Here is an 18,752-nt window from a genome sequence, read left to right as displayed (position 1 = left end):
GCGATAATAGATGTGAGAAAAAGAAGAAAAAGGTGGAACTTAACTTGCCATATGGTAAAATGTACCAAAAAACTACTATAATAAAAATAATGTAGGGTATTTACAAGGCCTAATTAAATAGGGCTACAACAGAATAGTCTAGAAAGAGCCCACTACACATTTATAGAAATTTAATGCATGACTTTTTTTTTTTTTAAATCTTATTTATTTATTTGACAGAAAGAAACAGCCAGAAAGGGAACACAAGCAGGGGGAGTGGGAGAGGGAGAAGCAGGCTCCCTGCTGAGCAGGGAGCCCAATGCAGGACTAAATTCCAGGACCTCAGGACCATAACCTGAGCCGAAGGCAAGATGCTCAACCTGCCTAGGTACTCTGCATGGCATTTTTATGTAGGGAAAAATTCTATTAAATTACATTTCCTATTTAAAAATTGGTGTTGACACAATTGGCATCTATCTGAAAGAAAATTAAGTAGATTCCTAACTTAATACCATTTATAAAAAATAAATTCAGATGAGTTAAGTGCCTAATTATTTTTAAAAACAAAATGTAGTTGTCTTCTAGGTAATGGGTGAATATCAAAAAAATATAAAGACTGCCTATAACTTTATTAATCAATAAAAAAGACTACCCAGTAAGGAAAGTAGGCAAAGAATATGGATAGACAGTTCATACAAGGAGTCAAAATAGCTAAGAAATATTAAAAGAAAATGTTCTACCTTATTGTTAGGGAAATTCAAATGAAAATAAACAAAAAACATTTTCTGGATCTAGCAGATTGGCAAAAAACTTTAAAAAGCAACATCACCAGATGGCAGGGTTGAGAAAAAGGACACTCTCAATCATAGCTGAAGAAAATAAAAATTGTTATAGCCACTTTAGAAAAATAGGCAATAGTCCTATTTGGAGGAATCTATTTTATAGCAATAAAATTACAGTAATATACAGAAAGATATGTACTTAATTAACTGCAGCATTGTTTGTAGAGGCAGAAAAGTGGAACCAGAGTGAATATTTAATAATTGAATGGTTGAATAAATAGTTGTTTATAACATTTTCCATGGAATATAGCACAGCTGCAATAAAAAATTCACTGATCTATTCCTGTTAACATGGAGTGAATTTCATGAAAAATAAAATGTGCATAAAATCCTTATATATGAAAGAAAGGTATGAAAAGAAACACACTTCTCTGGTCTGATAGATTATGCAGTAGGGGGAGAGCATGGGTGGGATGTTAGTGGGTGGGATGTGATGACATTAGGAGAAGCAAAGGGGAAAAATTGATATTAGAAATAAAAATAAAGATGTCTATAATATAAATAGAATTTATTCATATGATATTTTACTTTAGTTTTTGTACATCTGCATAGAGGAATGTATGAAAGCATGACTACAAAATAGCAATAATGATCATCTCTGGGTGGCAGGATTTTGGTGACTTATATGTTCATCCTAATTTTTCTTTATTTATATTTTTAATAATGAATATGAATTGTTATATTCAAGAAAAGCAATATGATTTTTCATAGTGGAAAAAATTACGTGCCAGTGTAAACTTACCTTTTAAAAAGAAACCCTGAAATATAGCTGTATCAGATGTATTTTTTATTTCTTGTCTGTATTTTCATTTTTTATCTTTTTATCTTTCCTGTTTTCATTTAGAGCAATATTTGCAGTGTAACATATGCAAAAAACCTTGCTTTAAACTTTTATTTATGTTGAGGTAAAACATTGATTTGCTGCCATGCCACCCCCCACCACTGCAACATGCTAAGAAAACTATGAATTAAAATATCAGCTAGGTTAGAGAAGTTACCGTTGTAATACAAGTACTACAGTCTATCTCATGAATGTGAATTGAGAGGAGCAGAAAGTAGGCCAGGAGGGAGAAGCTGGACAACTTTCCAACTCCTCTAAGATTAGCTCTTCACAGTTTAATGAATTATTATTTTCTGGTAAATGTTCTGATTTCTCAGGATATCCAACCAGGTATATTTAAAATAGCTCAAAAGAACTTCCTAATCCAAATATGTAATATTTAGATGGTATATACTTCTCTGTTTTCATAGAAAATTAAGAATTAAGTTCTTGGTAACATTTTTTCTGTCAATAGATTTTTTTTTTCTTAAACATTTTGAGAGAAAGAGAGAGAGCAGAGCGATGGGAGGGATAGAGGAAGAAGCAGACTCCCCATGGAGCAGGAAGCCCAACAGGGGGCTCAATCACAGGTCCTTGAGATCCTGACCGGAGCTGAAAGCTACACTTAACCAACTAAGCCACCCAGGCGCCCCTCTGTCAATAGATTTTTATAACAATAAGTATGCTGTAATACCCTCATGCGAAATGAAGTATTCCATTTAAGTTTTAGTTATTTGAAAAACTCACTTATCCCCTCAACAAAAATGTAAATTCTAACCATTTTTTATGTGAATCTTATGAAATATATACCTTTGTTTTTAGATGTGGTGGGTAGTATGTGAGAATCTGTTTTTTGGAACAGCATAGCACTGTTAAGTGTAGACAGATCACCTAAATGTATGTGATGGGATAACTTTTATAAAGTTTGCTTTTCACAGCCAAAATCTTTTAAATTTTTCCTTTACTCTAGGTAAAAAGTAGTTGTTTAATAGAATGTCATTATTTACTTCAGAATATTACAGAGGATATTAAGGTCTAATTACTTGATTACTTCTGTTGAGCATTTTTAAGATAACATTTAAGTTATGCTGCTAGATTATTTTTATTTTCTTTGCTCTTTTGTGTTAAATCAGATTCGTTCAATTGAAGGCCAGTATGGCACACTTCAAGCATACGTGACTCCAAGGATTCAACCTAAAACCTGTCAGGTCCGCCAATACCTTATCAAACCCCTTTCACTTCATCAAAGAACTCACTTTATTGATCATGACAGGTAGGACAAAGGAGGTAGGAATTTATTTTTTAGGATATTCTGTAATGCAAATAAACTTCCTTCTGATTTTTACAGTATAAATTCCAGTAGCTGTTTATACATTTTAAAAATTAAATATTTAAACAGTATGGATTCATATTTTTTAATATAAGATTGGTCTTCTTTTAAAGGTTGTTTGAGTTGAACTTTCCTATTTTTCTCATATATTACCATTCTGCTATCAGTAGAGTAATAGCTCTCTCCCCCAAATACCTATGATGAATAAATATGATTTAGAATTTGAGTTGCTCTGTGAATGGGATCTTATAATATTAGCCTCAAACATTATATTTGCTTTCTATTTCACCTCAGGGATTAAAGCAGTTGGTTGTGATAGTCCCTTATTTCTGACTGCTTTTTCAATTTAAGCATCCTCCTATTGGTAGTTTTTCATTTTCTTTCCTAAAGATGAGAGGGCATGGGCTTAAATGAAAAAGAGAAAGAAATAACCGTTACTAAATATTTTTCTCTCAGCTGTACATTGGTCCATAGGCAATATCATTTAAGTTTGACAGTAAGCAAGACAGGTAGTAATGTCTCCAATTTACAAATGAGAAATGGAGTCTTGGAAAAGTAACTTGCTGACAGGAAACAGTTACTATGATTAGAAGCCAAAGTCCATATTTTTTTCTATTGCAGTTTGTAATTTTAAAGATATGTAATTTAAATAAGATGTAAGGGAAAAATATTCCTAAGGAAGATTTTTGGAAAACATTAAATAGATGCTCTTTGCAGTGTCTTCCTGTTTTAAAGTCTAAGTTGTTGTTAGTGAAGGTAGCATGCATGGTGTGCTGGAAAGAACAGCAAACTAGGAATAAAGAGACTAAGATTATAATCTTTTATTTTATCTAATGTTTTTCTTTGGCATTGGGAATAGCATTTAATTTCTTTGGGTTATAGTTTACTTATCTGCAAATGAAAGTGCTGGTCTGGCTGATATCACAAGCCCCTTCTAGTTCTTAGATTCCTTAATCCTGTATCCTCTTAAAATTCCTGAATCTTTAATCCCTTAAACTTTGCGTTTTCTTAACTGTTTATAATTATTCAATTGATTTATTTTAAATTTATTTTACAGCCTTTTGTGTATATGTGCATATGTCTGTCTGTGTGTGAATTTGCAAAACAGAAAGTATTATTGCATATCGCTGCAAGATAGCAGGTATTTTTCTCTAACTTGTCCAATGGCTCAGAGCTAGTAAACAGCTACTAAATAATGGAGCAAGGTTTCAAATCCATGCCTATTTTACTTGAAAGCCCAATTCCTTGCCTTCACATTATGCTGATTCTTTCCTTCAGGAAATTATGTAAGTGTGTTTTGTAGTTTATATAGATGAACTTTTAAACAATGAAGTCTACCTGAATAAACTGAATTTTATTTGTAAAGCTATTCTGTTAATTGAATATTAAAAGCACAGATGCGAGCATTCCTTTTTCCATGAAATTCTTTGTGGATACTTTTATACTTGTTTAACCACTATTGCAGAATTCTGTTTGTTCATGTGTTGTGTACATAAATTACCTCCATTTAGTCCCACACACAAATGTGTACCTCCACTATTAAATTACAGACCCATGAATACACTGACTTTAACGGGCCAGTTCAGTTTTGCTGAAGTTCACTCCTGGGTGGTGTTTTGCCTGCCTGAAGTTCCTGAAAAACCTCCAGCAGGAGAATGTGTGACATTTTACTTTCAGAACACCTTCCTGGATACACAACTTGAAAGTACCTACAGGTAATTAAAACTTATTTCACAAATGTTTTTATATAAATGGAGCTTCTAATTTTTCATTTAAGGCAGAAATAACTTCAGAATAATGTGATTGAAAACCTGTTCTGCCCAAGAGAATCTTAGAAAAACAAATTGAATTAATGAGCTTAAAAAATGATTGAATAAAGATGAATATGAAAGATCAGTCTTTCCTATTCCCCACAATAACCAGTTAGAAAATAAATTTGAAAAGACCCTTTCAAAGTAGCAATAATAACAAAATATCCATATAAAAATCTGTAGGAATATTCATTAGAAATATGCAGAACTTACTTACATGAAGAAAACTTTAAAATTTTATTGACATAAAAGACTTAAGTGGAGTAATATATTCTATAGTCATCAATATGAAGACCATTGTAAACATGGCATTCCTTACCAAATTGTCTCAAACATTTATCATAATTCCAATAAAATTTATTTCCAATAAAAATTCCAATTGAATTTCTTAAAGCAAAATGGGAAATGGCTCAGAACTTGAGAGTTAAGAACATATAGGACTTTGAAGCTATCATATTAAAAGGTGAAGGTCATGTTTTTCTACACTCTTAAGCTCCTATTTGCAGTCCTGCCCCTTCACTGTCACTACTCATTCATCTCCCATAGGCTTCCATAATTTCTGTTTCTGAATAGAGTAGAGGCTAAATTTTCCTTCTCTTTGTTCCTATCTCTGAATGTGAAATTATCTACTTCTTGGGTAAGGCTATTTTTCTGTCTGCTCTTTGAACTTGTACCCTCATGTTTTCTTTTTTTAAGATTTTGAGAGAGAGAGGGCCTGTGCGCAAGAGACTATGGGTAGGGAGAGTGGGAGGCAGACTCCCCACTGAGTAAGGAGCCCCATATAGGGCTCGATCCAAGGACCCTGGGATCATGACCTGAGCCAAAGGCAGACACTTAACCAACTGAACCAGCTAGGTGCCCCATTTTTGTTTTTGTTTTTGTCTGGTGGTCAGCAAAGCAAAGTTTATTGAGCAGTAGTACAAAACTCCCAAAGAGGGAGGGGACCGAGAGGGTTACCCTCATACTTATTTACCCATAAATCCCCCCTCTGAAGAGGTAACCCTAACTTATGTTAGGGGAAAAGGGCAATGACATCATAGCTACTTCCTGCTGGTTAGGGGCTGGTTGGAGAGTGGCAGTCAGGGTTCCTCTCGTCCTGACCTATCGAGGGGTCCCTTATAGATACCGGTTCAACCTCCATGTGAGGCTCCCTGTAAAGCAGGTTAGGGCATTTAAAAGCCAAGGCTCAAAACACAGTGCAAGACTGAGTACAGCACGGTTTCTGTGAGACGTAGAGGATATAGGAAGAGTAACATTTTCTGTGTCTTGTCACTTCAAAACTAGTTTGAGTTCCTCTCTGGGTTCACAATTGGATTGTTTAATGCCCTGTTGGGGACCAGGGTTTGACTCTGGAATGGTGGACTCAGGCTTTAAATTCAGGCACTGTGCTGTTGGCCTCCCTAGACAGCCTCTAACAAGCACTTCGTAGCTTTGGGAATCAAGAGAGTGGGCAGCCACCACTGCCCCAAGACATGCCAGGTAGCCACAAGCGATCAGATTCAACTCTTTGCTTGAATATCCCATTTGCTGTTGAGCTAGCTCCCTGGCACCCAAGGCCATTCCCTTTAAAGCTGGGGTACTGAGTAAGGCCTTGAGATTTTTAAAAGTTTTTTCTAACTCTGGATCCCACATTCATAGATGTGTATTAGCCGTCTGGGTGTCCTTGTTCAACCGATAGACCAATAGAAGAATTTCCTATTTCTCCATATCCTGGTATCCACAAGCAACAGTCTCCTCATATACCCAAGAAACCTTTCCGTCAAGGGAAAGTTGAAGGGGTCCTTAAGGTGTATGGGAATGGACACTGCTTTTAAGGCCTGACCCACTTCAGCCTGAGTTCCCCAGACCTGGCAATTAATATCAGATTCTAATAAAGGGAGGCAATTGCTACTTTGCCCAGGGGCTATCAATATGCATTAAAATCTCTACCTGAGAGAACTGTGGAACTCTCAGGCATTAAGAGTGAGAGAAAAGTACATCTCCCCAGGTGTATCCCAGAAGGTGACAAAATTTGATGATGGGTCGCCCAGAGACATCCTTAATGACAACACAGTGGTTGGACAGTTGGCCCAGGATGGAGAGTAGAATAGAAAAGGGGGCTCCAGCATCAAGAAGGAAATTGACTGGTTTTCCTTCTATTTCCAGAATTACCTGAGGCTCTGGGTTCCTTATGCTGAACTGCTTCGGGGGAGCCATGATGTAGAGCCCTAGTCCCCATCATTCCCAGTCAGAGGTGCTGGCCACCTGAGCTCTTGCAGATTGCGGTCCCTAAAAGCATTCAGATTTCCAGTGTCCCCCTCCACAAGAGCCTTGGTTTTTGCCAATAGGGGATGGGGCGGCCACAGAGATTGCATTTGGTGCCAGAGCCTTGGGAGGCCAAACTGGAAATGGCATGCAAGGCTGCAACCAGACTCAATACTTCCTCTTTAGCTTCTCTTCCTGACTCTCCCTGTTGAGAACCAGGGTTTGACTCTGGAATGGTCCCAATTGTAAAAGTCCTGCTGATTAGAGCTCATTAGAGCTCTTCTAGTGTCCCCTTGGGGCCAACAGCCAACTTATGCAGCTTTTTCTGAATATTTGGGGCCGATTGGGTCTTTAAGAATGGTCTTGGCCTCGGGAGAATGAGGGGAGATAGCTATCTACTTAATGAGAGCCTCAACCTTTCTAAGAAAGCTATTGGTCTTTTCTTCCTGAGTTTGGGTTGACAGCATCATGTTTACCAACAGATTCAAATAACATTTACCAGAGATTTCCAAAGCTATCTTAACAATTACCCATGAAAACTTTAACCATTTTTTACCAGCAGACCCAAATATCCTTAAAAGCACAAACCTAACCAATGCTTTAGCAATTTATTCTTGGAAAAGATGTAGGTGTAACCCTATTTATCACCCAAGCAAAACTTTCTTAACAATAACCCATGAAAACTTCACGATAGACAAGATTAACTGCCATTAACACAAGTTTATTTGACCGTCAGCACATGTAGAAAGAATTGTTTCCAGCTCTAAACCTTGTCAGCTCAACAGAGGAGCAGATGCCATGTTTTTTCCACCGAAGTGGAAATATGCAGTCCATGACAGGCTGGAGAAGACAGGGAATTTCCCCGAAACAAATGGAGTTTCAGCAACTACTTGGGGATATTCCTCAAAGTCTCAGTCCTGAGGTAGACTAACCACAGTTGGCTCCAGTTATAGCCATTAACCCTGGGAAATGAATGAGGAAGAAGCCTCCATGGACTGCTCAATCCCTCTATAGTGGGGGCTTGGAAGTGATTGTGATACCAGTTTCCAAGGGGATTGTTAGGATCCTAATTGGGATCTTGAGAGGATCCCAGTTGGGGTCTTGAGGATTTATAGCCTGGGCTCCAGTTGGAAACTTAACTGTCTTTGATTCTGGTATCTTTCAGGAGTGGCCAGAACCTGATGTTTTTCTGCTTTGGAGAGGGTCTGACTTAACAGAAGCATTACATCCAAGTCTGGAAAACTTTGAGGTCCCTCTGCTTTGTCTCAGGTCTTATAGTGGCACCTCCCCTTGGTCCCCCTTTGAGCACTACATCTTCTTGCAGAGTATAAAGCCCTCCAGCACCTGCAGGGGTTCCAGGATAGGCTGGGACAGGTAAGGGGACCCAGTCTTACCTTAGGAAGGATGGAGCCAGGGTGAGGATTGCCCTGTGGACTCCATTTGCCTGTCTGCTTTTGATGTGGGTGTGATGTTCTTTTGTTCCTTCCCCAGTGGTACAGTGTGGATGAGAGAACAGTAGGGAGGCTGGGAATAGTCCTACATTGCTAAGGTCAGAAGAAAAAGAGCTGCTTTCCCCACCACCAACCCCATCCCTTTTAAAATCTGGAAGGCGTTGTCCCTCAGGTGGCCATGTCTCATTCTCCAACTTGTATCATGGCCATGCCCCAGAACAAAAGAAAATGAGTTGCCTTAGCTCAGTTACAACCAGGAAGGCATCCAAGTAAACGATATTGAACTATTTATGGGTCTGATACTCTTCCTATAGCCTATAATGCCAGGAAGGGACTCCAAAGGAGTAAGGGTCTTGGTCAGGGAATTACACATCTACAGGAAGAGAGGAAAAGGCATCCCTTACCTCCGTTTCTTAGAGTTGATCAGGGAGACTTGGGAAGAGAGAAAAAGGCGTCCCCCACCTTAGTTCCTCCTCATCTTTTCTTGATGTGTGGCTGTAGCTGCTCAGGCGACTGACAGCCAGAGTCACTGTCCTCTATTTGAGGTACTGCCAGTGGTTGTACTTACCCAGGTTTGGTCCTACCTCCAGAGAGTGACCCTGGTTTCCCAACCCTTAAGGGTCCCTTAAAAGTCAATGGATACACTACATTTCTTTTAGTAGATTTCTTCTATCTGGCATAGCCACTTAATCATCTTTTAGTAGAATTGTTCTTGTGTCTGGAGAGGGGAAGTCCACCTGGGATAAGCCCCAGTGGAACTGTAAAGTTGGGAGATGTCTTAGATCTTAGTTCTTTTGCCATGCTTGGCCATCCTTCACAAAGGTGGTATAGCCAGTCTGAGAGGTGTCCTAGTAATGCCAATGATAGGAAGAGTGAGAAACAGGAGACTGTTTCTCACTGTAACAGGGAACAGAATAAGATCCCTTGGAGCCACCCAAACCACTCCAGGGGACCATCCTGAGCTTTTCCACTTGTTCTCCTAGGGGAGGAATCAACTGACAAATAGTAGAGGGGTTTCTCTCTGGGTGCCTGGATTCCTTCTGAGAATCTTTGGATATCCAAAGGTAGCCTTGGTCAGGCCCTTCAATTACTGCGAGGTTTTCCCTAGGTTCCTTACATCCGGTGATCTGTCCCCAAATGAGTTCCGAGCCCTTACCAAACCAACATTCCCAGCTTCTGTTGGGGATCAGTTGGAAGAAAAGAGCCTAGAGAGCCTGTCCCCCAAGACTGAGAATGGCAGTTGCGCTAATCACTCTTAGATGGGTGATGGGTGCCCATTGTTTCAACAAACAAAATGGGAGTCGGGGGGAGAGACTTGCTGCCCACTACTCATGGTTAGTTGTCCTTAGTGATGGTAGAGTTTCCATTAATGTTACCAGATTTTTTTCTCTGTTGGTGCCCGCAGTTCTTGGTCACGCTGCTTCAGAGAATGAAGAGGTAGACCAGACCAAGAGTGGTGGTAAACAAAGCAAAGTTTATTGAATGATAGCAAAGTGATAGTACAAAATTCCCCAAGGAGGGAGAGGATCCAAGAAGGTTACCACCAAATTTTCTGAGTCTAGGGGTATAAAAACCCCTTAGGCTTGTCGAGACAGGCTATTTTAATCTGACTAACCATCCCTGTGCCTGTCAACCTATCAGGTTTTTGTCACCTATCAAATGGGAAAGGGTGGAGAGGGCTCCTTCCAGGGTGGTGTAAAATCTTTTTAAGGGTGGTTTCTCCTTGGGGGTGTGGAGGCGGAGCTTGTCCCTGCCTGCCTGACTTCCAACTATCCTTCATCAACAGTAAACCTCACACCTTAAACATAGCAGACAATTCAACATGCTCCTGGCATATTCTCTATTATTATAATAGCATAGCTTTGCTCTTCCCCATTCTCTGTCTTTAAATATTCTTTCCTTAACAGTCAAAACTCTAGGGATTCCTGGGTGGCTCAGTCTATTAAGTGTCTGCCTTTGGCTCAGGCCATGACCTCAGGGTCTTAGGATCAAGTCCAGCATCGGGCTCCGTGCTCAGCAGAGAGCATGCTTCTCTCTCTGTCTGCTGCTACCCCTGCTTGTGCTCTCCCTTGCGCGCTCTCTCTCTCATACACACAAATTTTAAGAACTCTTAAAAAAAATAAAGCTATAAAAAATGCCTTAAAAAAATCAAAACTCTGCTTATCCTCCCAGGCTCAACTCAATAGCTTCATTTTAAAGGCTTCCTTGATTCTCTTTTCTCTTCCTACCTGTCTTGGGTTATTTATTGTTATTTGAAGTACATAGTAATTTTTATGTAAGCTTGTGTCTTCAAATTAGACTTGAAGTTCCTTGTGGGCAGAGTCAATTTCTTAAGTATCTTTGTATGTTTCCTCTAAGTACCTACTGCATGGCTTTGAAAATAGTGGTGCTTAATAAATGTTTTTAGGGTGCCTGAATAAAATACATATATATATGGAGAATATGTGCTTAGGAAGCAGACATTACTTGGGTTTGAATCATGGCTCTGTGACTTACCAGCTATTTGCCCTTCCTGGACTATTTAACTCTCTGAGCTTTAGTTTTCTTTTCTGAGGGAGGGAAATAATAGCACTTCATTGAGTCATGATGATTAAAAGAAGATAAACAATGTGACTTATTCCACAGTGCTAGGTACTGTATGTTTAATATTAAATATCATCAGTTAAAACTAAGGACTAGTGAAAATATCATGATGAAAAACACAATTGGAACCAAAATAATATATATGATTCATCTTCCTAGAAAAAAAGAATTAGCATTTGTCTACAGCTAGTTAATATAAACTATTATTGTGTGTGAAAACCAAATAAAAAGATGGCATTTAATACATGAAAGATGGTATATTTATTAATTAGGAAACTTTTGGTTGTCATAACAAGGAATCAAATAGAAGCAGACCAACATACTGAAGAAAAGGAATTTATCAGCTCATATAATTTAAAAGTCCGGTAGTGGGGCATCTCAGTGGCTCGGTTGGTTAAGTATCTGCCTTTGGCACAGGACATGATCCCAGAGTCCAGGGTCCAGAGTCCTGGGATGGAGACCTGCGTCAGGCTCCCTGCTCTGTGGAGAGCCTGCTTCTCCCTCTGCCTGCCATTCTGCCTCCCTGTGCACTTTCTCTATATCTCTGTCAAACAAAAAAACAAATAAATAAAATCTTTGAAAATAAAAGTCCAGTAGTAATCTGCTTCAAGCAAACAAAGACTATCCCTCTCCAAAATAAAACAAGATAAAATCAGAGAGGGAGATAAACCATAAGAGACTCTTAATCATAGGGAACAAACTGAAGGTTGCTGGAGGAGAGCGGGGTGGGAGGAATGGGGTAATTCGATGATGGACATTGGGGAGGGTATGTGTTGTAATGAGCACTGGGTATTAAATAAGATTGATGAGTCACAGACCTGTACCCCTGAATCAAATAATACATTATATGTTAATTAATTGAATTTAAATTAAAAAGAAGGTAAGATTGTCCCTTTCCATTGCTCAGCTCTATTCTTGTCCTTTTTTGGCTTTCCTATCACCAGCAGTTCTGTCTAGTTTCCTATTTTTGCAGCTCTCATAGACCCTCTGTTTCCCATTAGTTCCAATAAAAGTCCCAGGATTGAGTTTCACTGTAGAGCTGTGAACCACTGTGGTCAGGAAGATGGAATATATACTGCTAAATGCTTCCTCTTAAAGTCCCACAAATGGGGTTATAGCCAGTGCCAGTGAAACTACAGTTGACCCTTAACACAGGTTTGAACTGCATGGGACCACTTATATGAGATTTTTAAAATAAATACAGTACTGTAAATTTATTTTCTCTTAATGTTTTCTTAATAACATTTTCTTTTCTCTAACTTTACTCCAAGAATATACTAAATCATATATATACAAAATATGTGTTGGTAGACTATATTATTGGTAAGACTTCTGGTCAATAGTAGGCTATTACTAGTTTGGGGGAAGTCAAAAGTGTTACATGTGGATTTTTGACTGCAGGGGTTCAGCACTCCAACCCCCACATTGTTCAAGGGTCAACTGTATATGGATTGAGAAGGGTAAGAGGAAGAAGTGGTTCTATAATGAAAATGACATGTCTTGTATCCATAAGAAGTGGCAATGGATAATGGGCATGGAAGAACAGAATCTGTCATTCTTGGGCGTAATATAAACTTTCTTTTGAGAGTGAAGAATGTAGTTATGTAATCTATGTGATTACAACAAAGAAAAACATATGTAAATATGCAATTCTAAATGCATTTTATATACATATGGAGTTAGCTGTTAGAAATTTTATTAGTGAAAGTGAAGGAAAAAAGATACTTTAATGAAGGATTTATATAAATTGTCATATGTTTAGGAGGCATGTTCTTCTGTTTACTTTCACAATTATCTTCAGAACTTGAATTTATATAATAATAAAAGGTTATACATTTTAATATATTTTATATTAATAAGGAGACATGTATATAAAGATATATAAAATCAAATGAATTCTAAATACCAGGTACTAGTCACAAAATATGTATTTACTGGACCTACTCACTGTATGTATTTTCTTCTAATGCTGTTCTTTTAAAAATACATTAATTTTATAGAAAAGGAGAAGGAATTTTTAAATCTGACAACATTTCTACTATATCCATCCTAAAAGATGTGCTCTCTAAAGAAGCTACCAAAAGGAAAATTAACCTCAACATATCATACGGTAAAAAAAAAAAAAAAAAAAGAAAGAAAGAAAGAAAAAAGAGTAGAAAAATAAATCATTCTAAGGTATTGTTTTTTGGTTGTTGTTACAATAAGAATGTTTCTGATCAAAATGACTTAGCTAATGGTGCCTGACTCACCTCCTTCTAGAGATAAATGAAGTATCAGTCAAACATACTTTAAAGCTAATCCACCCAAAGTTGGAGTACCAGTTGCTTTTGGCTAAGAAAGTGCAATTAATTGATGCTTTAAAAGTAAGTATACATTTCTTGGACTCATGATCATTACTTTATTGTGATGGGATTTCTAAAATTGCAAAGACTTTAAAGTTAGACTAGATTGGATTTTAAATATTAAAGTCCTTCTGTTTTTAATTTTAAATAGGAATTACAGGTTCATGAAGGAAATACAAACTTTCTGATACCAGAATATCGCTGTATTCTCGAAGAAGCAGATCACCTACAGGAAGAGTACAAAAAGCAACCTGCACATCTTGAAAGACTGTACGGTTAGTGGACTATTCTAGAAAATTTTGCCATATTTATTTTCTACTGGTTATTTATGAAGGATCCTGTTAGAGAAGCTAGGTAGAAAGATAAAGCAAAGTTACAGCAATCATGAACCAGTGAAAACCAATTTATGCATCACCTATTTTGTCAAATTTGTTTTAATATTTAATATTTTTACTTGAAAAAATAAAAGGGACACTGGGGTGGCTCAGTCAGTTAAGTATTTGCCTTGGGATCAGGTCATGATCCCAGAGTTCTGGAATCAAGTTCCTGCATCAGGCTCCTTGCTCAGCAGGCAGCCTGCTTCTCTCCTTGTCTGCTATGCCCCCTCCTTGTACTCTCTTTCTCTGAAAAATAAATTTTTAAAAAACATAGAAAAAATGAAAGGAAAAATTAAGTGACATAAACATAATACAGTAAATTAATCTCTGTATATGAAGTCATCTAGTGTGAAATGAATATAACCTATGAAGCAATAATATGTAGACCCTATTTCACACAAATAATTTGTAGGTTCTGTTGATATTATGAAATATCAAAAAGCAGCATTTTTTTTGCAAATACAAAACAAACATTTATTTATATTAGAAAACATTATTAATTATGGCTACTAAACTACAAATGTTAAAAATAAATTGGCTTAGTTTATTCTGCAATATGAACAGAAACTCTACTTATTCCTTATAGAGTACAAAGAACTAAGATTCGTAGAAAAAGCTCACTTATAAATGTATTTCAAAAGTCAATAATATGAGTAATTAATACAATGTATCTTTAAAAACTATTCATAGCATAAATTGAATGCATTCTAAAAATCAATTATAGTAATAAATTCTTTTTTTTAAATTTTTTCAATTTATTTATTTTTAGAAAAACAGTATTCATTATTTTTTCACCACACCCAGTGCTCCATGCAATCTGTGCCTTCTATAATACCCACCACCTGGATCCCCCAACCTCCCAACTCCTGCCCCTTCAAAACCCTCAGATTGTTTTTCAGAGTCCATAATCTCTCATGGTTCACCTCCCCTTCCAATTTACCTCAACTCCTTTCTCCTCTCTAACACCCCTTGTCCTCCATGATATTTGTTCTGCTCCACAAATAAGTGAAACCATATGATAATTGACTCTCTCTGCTTGACTTATTTTACTCAGCATAATCTCTTCCAGTCCCATCCATGTTGTTACAAAAGTTGGGTATTCATCCTTTCTGATGGAGGCATAATACTCCATAGTGTATATGGACCACATCTTCCTTATCCATTCGTCCGTTGGAGGGCATCTTGGTTCTTTCCACAGTTTGGCGACTCTGGCCATTACTGCTATGAACATTGGGGTACAGATGGCCCTTCTTTTCACGACATCTGTATCTTTGGGGTAAATACCCAGGAGTGCAATTGCAGGGTCATAGGGAAGTTCTATTTTTAATTTCTTGAGGAATCTCCACACACAGCAACTTCTTTCAAGATATGTCTCCAAAGGCAAAGGAAACTAAGGCGAAAATAAACTTTTGGGACTTCATCAAAATCAAAAGCTTCTGCACAGCAAAGGAAACAGTCAAAAAAACAAAGAGGCAACCCACGGAATGGGAGAAGATATTTGCAAATGACAGTACAGTCAAAAAGCAGCATTTAATATTTTTTAGGCAAAATATAAAGGATATATATGTGCTATGAATTTAGGAAAGCTTGTTTTGCTTTGGTGCTGACAAGTTGGGTGTTAAACAAATTATCTAAAAAACTTTGAGAGCAAGAGGGAAATATGCAGGAAGGGAGAGAAAGAGGAAGGATGGAACAGCATAAGGAAAACATTTTTTTGTGATCTTTATGTAAACTAAGCTTATTTATTTCCTATTTTTTATAACATCTTCATTAATCAGATACTTAATCCTTACAATAGCTCTGCAAGGTAGATGGTATTATCTTCATTTTTCACATTTTTTGACTGAAATCTGACATTAAAGGCTTGTTGTCACAAAGGTAGTGGCAAAGCCTGCTTTAGAACTTGCTCACCCCAAAATGCTTGCTTTTTGCACTATGCAGAATCTTCAGTAGAGTCACTTAGTATAGTATCATCAATCCATGTTGATCTTTGAGCCTGCCTATTGAATTTATTTATAATATACTTATTTATTTATATGAAAAATTTTTTTAAGATTTTTATTCATTTGACAGAGAGATAACAAGAAAGAGGGCACAAGCAGGGGAAGCAGCAGGCAGAGGGAGAGGGAGAAGCAGGCTTCCCACCAAGCAAGGAGTCCAATGTGGGACTCAATCCCAGCCTCCTGGGATCCTCCTGGGATCGTGACCCAAGCCAAAGGCATATGCTTAAGCTTAACAGAATGAGGCATGGAGGTGCCCCTTTGATCTTTTATCCTTATAATAACTTAGAAGATGGGTGGTTTTTTATTATCACCAGTTCTAAAACCCAGGAAGCTTTGAAAACTAAAACTTCATAAATCATTTGGCAGGAAATTTGACTTAATCTGAACTAATAATTTAATGACAAAACTCCACTTAAACTGACATCAGGTTATTTATAGCCATTTTTATTCCACTTAGTGTGAATATTCACCCATATATTTTGTTGCAGAAACACTATCATGTTTTGTTATCAGATGTTCCCAGTCATTCCCCTTGGATATTATGCCATATATGGCATATTTTCCCTTTCATTATCTATCTAAAATATGAAAAATTCTGAAACATGTCTTGGATAAATCCCAAGAATGGTTAACATATTGATGGAATATTTTTAACTCAAATAGAAGTTAAGAACAGAATCTGTTGGGGAACCTGGGTGGCTCAGTAGGTTAAGCATCTGCTTTCAACTGAGGTCGTGATCTTGGGGTCCTAGGATGAAGCCCTGAGTAGGGCTCCCAGGTTGGTGGGGAGTCTGCTTCTCCCTCTCCCACTACCACCCTGATGTTCACTCCCAAATCAATAAAATCTTAAAAAAAAAAATCTTTCTACACTGTCAAAATGATCAGCTTGGTGAGAAAAATAAACCCTCATTGTGATGTTATATATACCAATAGCAATTCAAAACTGGTCAGCAGTTAATTGTGGGAGTTTAGTAACTTTTAAGCAATTACTAAGCGATTAATGTTTTGGAAACCTGCCCTAAAATCCCCCCAAACAAATATTTTTTACAAGTATAAATACCTGGAGTGCCTCGGTGGCTGTTGGTTGAAAGTCTGTCTTTGACTCAGGTCATGATGTCAGGATCTTGGGATCCAGCCCTACATTGGGCTCCCTGCTCACTGGGGGGAGTCTGCTTCTCTCCCTCACATTCTCCCTCTATGCTCTGTTTCTTGCAAATAAATAAATAAATAAATAAATAAATAAATAAAAGTATCTAGGGTCCCTGGGTGGCTCAGTTGGTTAAGCCTCTGCCTTCAGTTCAGGTCATTATCCCAGAGTCCTGGGATCGAGTCCCACATTGGACTTCCAGCTCAATGTGAAGTCTGCTTCTCCCTCTGACCTCCCCTCTCATGCTCTTTCACTCTGTCTCTCTTTCTCTCAAATAAATAAATAAAATCTTTAAAAAAAAATGCAGTGATGAGTGCTTAGAAATAGATTCTCAAGTAATCACTCACTTTCATTAAGTACTGTGTTATTAATTAGAACTAATCAATGACAGGAAATTAACATTTTTTTTATAGGCATGATCACTGATCTTTTCATAGATAAGTTCAAGTTCAAAGGCACCAATGTAAAAACCAAAGTACCTCTTTTACTGGAGATTCTGGACAATTATGACCAAAATGCATTGATTGCTTTCTTTGATGCTGCATGAAATAGAAACAAGGTAAAGTTCCAGAGAAGTCTTTTTAAATGAAATATGTTAAAACAGAATTCTGGCACAAGCTAACTGTACATACTTTTATTTCAAATGCTTTTTAATATCATTTAGGACTTTAGGATATGACTTCTTTTAGTTCTATTTTGAGAAATGGAGATTTTTAAAACTAAAGAGAATTTTTATTTTAAAACAAGTGGAATGATTATAAGAAATTTTAATGAATTTTTTGCAAATGGATGTTTTAACTTTTAATTTGAGAAATGTTTGGAAAATAAAAATATATTCAAATATTTAACAAGCTATACACACATATATTAACTGTTTTATAGTGTTCAGAATTATTTACATTCATTACTTCATCAATATATTCACAATATATATTGCTATTTTGTCAATCATATAAGAAAACTGATTCTCTATGAGGTTAAGTGATTAAGTGGACATTGTTATTATTTTGTAAAGCCTGGACCACATCCCAAATTCTGGTGCCTGGTTGGTGTCCTTGTTACTATATATGTTGTTAACCAGTGGAAATAACTTATCAATTATTTTTTCTAGGGTTGAGATTAATTTGCAACTGATTTCAGTCTTGCTAGGTAATGTTTCTTGACCCAAGCTCAGTTTGCGGAATGCTTGAGTTGGTTCAGTGCTATGAATTGTGGCCAGGGAAATGAGCAGAGCTTGCACAGATTGAAAGGATCTTCACTTGCTGTCCTGTAACCAGTAGAACTGTACAAATGTACTACATGTGAAGAGTGCAGAGATAATGATGGCCTCTTAGATTTTCCTGCACTTGTATCCACTGATTTCCGTTTTATCATATATGGAGGAAATAAGACTTTAAAGCTACAGAAGTTTTATTCATTAATCTTAATTCATGTTTTTTCATATTCAGGGGATAGTGTATTTAAAGGTTGTTTTAAAATGGCATAAAGATTATATAGTTATGTTTTCAAGAAGGGCACACATGAATGTCAGAAAACAATGTTTCTTAATTACATACCATTATATTTATTATTTGCAAGCCTCGTATATTAAATTTGAAAATTTGTTAAAGGGATATATCACAGTTTTATTTTAATAAGGTCATATTGTTTTTATTATATTTAAACAAATGTCATTGCTAAATGGAATAAATAATTCTATCTAGGTCACTAGAATTTCACTGGGTGCTTATTGTTGGTTGCCACAGCTTGGGGAAAGAAGCATCAAAATCAGTGACTGCTTAGTTGCATTTCTTATAGTATATTACATATATATACAGTACATG

General features: G+C 36.9%; 1 protein-coding gene across 2 annotated transcripts in view; it reads left to right on the top strand.

Annotated features, from left to right (window-relative positions):
- The window catches only part of BBS7 (Bardet-Biedl syndrome 7), a 44,976-nt gene extending 26,279 nt beyond the window's left edge, over positions 1–18,697 (top strand). The window contains exons 14-19 of one of the 2 annotated variants that reach the window (XM_004747980.3): positions 2,775–2,914; positions 4,522–4,686; positions 13,061–13,170; positions 13,320–13,423; positions 13,554–13,677; positions 17,343–18,697. In XM_004747980.3, the coding sequence (XP_004748037.1) occupies positions 2,775–2,914; positions 4,522–4,686; positions 13,061–13,170; positions 13,320–13,423; positions 13,554–13,677; positions 17,343–17,476 (777 nt within the window). In that variant the 3' untranslated portion in view covers positions 17,477–18,697. Of the gene's footprint in view, positions 1–2,774; positions 2,915–4,521; positions 4,687–8,191; positions 10,437–13,060; positions 13,171–13,319; positions 13,424–13,553; positions 13,678–17,342 lie in introns of those variants that run through there. The other variant, XM_004747981.3, reaches the window with a different exon arrangement.
- The last annotated feature ends 55 nt before the right edge of the window (positions 18,698–18,752 follow it).

Source organism: Mustela putorius, unplaced genomic scaffold (genome assembly GCF_011764305.1).
Source record: "Mustela putorius furo isolate JIRA1106 unplaced genomic scaffold, ASM1176430v1.1 tig00000721_pilon_pilon_pilon, whole genome shotgun sequence".
In the NCBI taxonomy this organism is placed as follows: domain Eukaryota; kingdom Metazoa; phylum Chordata; class Mammalia; order Carnivora; family Mustelidae; genus Mustela; species Mustela putorius.
The sequence above is the reverse complement of the archived record's forward strand: the minus strand, read 5'-3'. Positions and strand labels throughout refer to the sequence as shown.